Raw genomic sequence first — 3,162 nt, 5'->3', positions numbered from 1 at the left:
CCACTTGCACTTTCTTTTTTTTCTCTTTTACTTTCAAACATTTTTTAAACATCCTTAACCATTAAAAATAAAAATAAAAATAAAAAAATCACAAATTCACTAATAATCAATTCCTTAACTATTAAGAAAAAAATTAAAATACACAAGGAAGAACATGAAAAAATCTATTCATCATTCATTTTGTCATCATCTGCATTAGATGATAGGTTCACCAGTGAAATATAATAAATAGTCTTTAATCATCTAATACCACATCATAAAATGATGGGAGGATGAGAATTAGGATAATAAGCGACATTACTCGAACAACATTTGGGGTGCACATTTGGGAGTCACCCAATCATTTTCTGAAAAACAATTGCACTTGCATAGCCATTCCAAGATTTCATGCCTTTCACTGTACTTCAAAAGAAGCAAACAGGTGTCACTTCCGAATTCATTCATATTCAACTTGAGCACCAAATCCATTATAGCTCTACTTCAATCCAACGCAAAGCGCATTCATAACACAGAAACTTGTCTGTACAAGCAGAGGATGACAAAGGATAGAATATGAAAATATGAGAAATAAAAAACATTCTGAAGGAATAACATTTCTATCATCTAATTCAAACAAAACCACCATGCTTACTGCATGTTCTTCGTTTACTAATAGATATACTATTTCCATAAGCCCTAATCTCTAATCTGTAGTCTGCAACATTACAAGTGTGGTTATAAACCACGATTATTTTTATTTAATCACTCATATGGATATGTTGAGATCAATCCTAGGTTTCTTTATAACTGGCAACCGGACAACAGAACAGCACCGAGGACATTTGGGGTTATTTTTCATTATCAATACATAACATAAGCAACCGGGGCACCCTGCCACTGTTGGCGATGATAATAATTGATCGCCAAGATCTTCTTCTTGTGTTTCTCTGACAGAAGAGGATGGTGAAGAATATGAAGGTGACAAGGATGATTTGCACAATGATGCTCTCTTCTTGGTTGGCTCCTCTGCCCTTTCGAGTGCCAATTTCACCTTATCAAGAGTGCATACACTTTGATAAGTATTTGAAGACAAGGATGATGATACTAACTTTAAATCCAAGCAAGTTTGTTCAAAAAGATTTAATGTGATCTTTGCTGGTGATGGTGGGAAATTTAAATCTTGAAGCTTTGGAACTGTTGCATTGGTTTGGGGCTTGTGTTCTGAGATTGAGGGTGAACTTGGGGAGTTGCATCTTTGTAGGTAGACTTTTCCTGACTGCAACCATGAAAAGTTTAAAAAAGCATACAAATTAAGCATTAACTTTACGTATTTAACCCATTACTTAAATAGAAAAACTAATATAAATATATATATATATATATATATATATATATATATTGCCGAGTTTCTAGTGATTTGAATAAATGATCGGACTATACAAGGGAGGGAGAGGGGGAGAGAGAGATTCAAGGAAGAAATTAAGAAGGGGCATTTAATAGTGATTCAAAAGAAACAGTTAAAGGATGCAGATAACGACCAGAAAAGGAAAATGAATACCGTCAAGACCATCAATACTGTAATATTCCATATGTTTATATTCGTGTAAATGGAAAAGATCGCCCAAGTTCAAGGAATTCACTCACTACATTATTAAATGGGTCAAACATACAATTTGGCCTAAAATTTATGGGTTCCTTTCGACAGCAGACTCGGAAAATAGGTTTACAGCTAAACTCAACTCATTCGTTTCATGAATTAATGTTGAGCTTTTGATTTTCACAATAGAGCGGTAAGTGAAACAATTATAATAGACAATGGAAATACGGGGTTTTCTTTTCCTGCTTTTCCTCAAATTTCTCCGTAAACAAACAAAGAACATAAAGACGCATAAAGTATTCAAAACCTCCTCTTTACATGAACAAAGCAAAAAAAAATCACAGCTGATCCTCCGCAAATAACAGGATACCACATTCAGAGAAAGAATCTTCATTGGAAACCAAATGAGACCTAAACGAGAAAAAGAAAGAACCTTCAAGTCTAAATGTTTTTCCCAGCCATTAGGGACCTGCAGGTCGAGGTCCAATTCCTGGGACTCGGGAAGCATAGAGTAGGAGGAGGAGGAAGACCCACAAAGCAGGTCACATGTAATCAGAGCCGTAGATTCCTCATCGCTCGAATCCTTCCCAACCAACCGATGCAGATCCTCCCTATTGTACCCATTCAAGACGCAAACCAGAGCGCTCACTTCGGCAGCCATTTCTGAAGCTTTCGCGGAGCCTTTGGTTTGTTTTTCAGAGTGTGTTCAGGGTTTCTAAGAAATAAATAGAGTTATGTGTAGCTGAAAAATAAGCCTCAAAGAAATTAAAAACAAAAAGATTTTGTTTCTTTGTTATAATAGAATAATGTTAGAGAAAAGTTATTATAGTAGTGTATATTTTGTATTTACTATATCATTACTTTTAATTTTTTATTTTTTTAATTTAGATTTGAGAATGTGTAGTTTAAATGATACCACATTATATATGTAAAATAGTTATTGCTCCTATCTATATTTATTGTTTATAATATTACGTTGAAATTAAGATTAATTTAATTGATTAGTTGTAGAAGGGATTAAATGTTTCATTTATTGTTGGGAGTATTAAATTGATGGGGATGGTGGAGTGTTGGAGCAGAATTGGAGAAAAGAGGGGCAAATTGTACTAGTAGCCAGTAGACATATTTTGCCTATTTAATTAGAATTGATATTTTTTGTGGCGTTGTTTGTTTGCCTATAATTTATGACACTAGAAAGGTTAATAATTTTCTTTTTTCTTTTTATGGCATACGAGGGTACTTTTCTTATGTGAATTGAGCACCATTCAATTATACATAGAATTAGTTTATTCAATTCTAAGAAGTTAGATATACTATTAAATATATATTTTAAGATTTCTATTTTATAATAATTTTACATTACCAAAACTAAATGGTGTAAATTCACGTGTGTGGAGGGCATATTTGGGTCCTCTTTCTATTGGGCCCATAAGCAGGCTCAACTTGTTATTTTGACCTGCAAGGCCCGCGGCCCAAGGATCCACTAGAGCATGAAATCAACAAGGGGACAACATTACTCGCAAGGTGATGACGCCCCAAGATGAAGGCAGTTATTCCAAGATAAATAACTCCTATAAATCAGAGCA

General features: G+C 34.1%; 1 protein-coding gene across 1 annotated transcript; it reads right to left on the bottom strand.

The window, feature by feature from the left end:
- Positions 1-445: 445 nt before the first annotated feature.
- On the bottom strand, positions 446-2,344 carry LOC121237967. The gene is made up of 2 exons (XM_041134901.1): positions 2,010-2,344; positions 446-1,255 (listed from the first exon to the last, which is right to left on the bottom strand). The coding sequence occupies exons 1-2, from the start codon at positions 2,235-2,237 to the stop codon at positions 746-748; spliced, it is 738 nt and encodes a 245-aa protein (XP_040990835.1). The 5' UTR covers positions 2,238-2,344; the 3' UTR covers positions 446-745.
- Positions 2,345-3,162: the final 818 nt, after the last annotated feature.

Source organism: Juglans microcarpa x Juglans regia, chromosome 6S, assembly GCF_004785595.1.
Source record: "Juglans microcarpa x Juglans regia isolate MS1-56 chromosome 6S, Jm3101_v1.0, whole genome shotgun sequence".
In the NCBI taxonomy this organism is placed as follows: Eukaryota; Viridiplantae; Streptophyta; class Magnoliopsida; order Fagales; family Juglandaceae; genus Juglans; species Juglans microcarpa x Juglans regia.
The sequence above is the reverse complement of the archived record's forward strand: the minus strand, read 5'-3'. Positions and strand labels throughout refer to the sequence as shown.

Excerpts from the sequence above, each read along its gene's own strand:
- LOC121237967 (XM_041134901.1), bottom strand. The coding sequence starts at position 2,237 with ATGGCTGCCGAAGTGAGCGCTCTGGTTTGCGTCTTGAATGGGTACAAT. Across the intron at positions 1,256-2,009 it reads AAAAACATTTAGACTTGAAG|TCAGGAAAAGTCTACCTACA; the intron begins GTTCTTTCTTTT and ends TCATGGTTGCAG.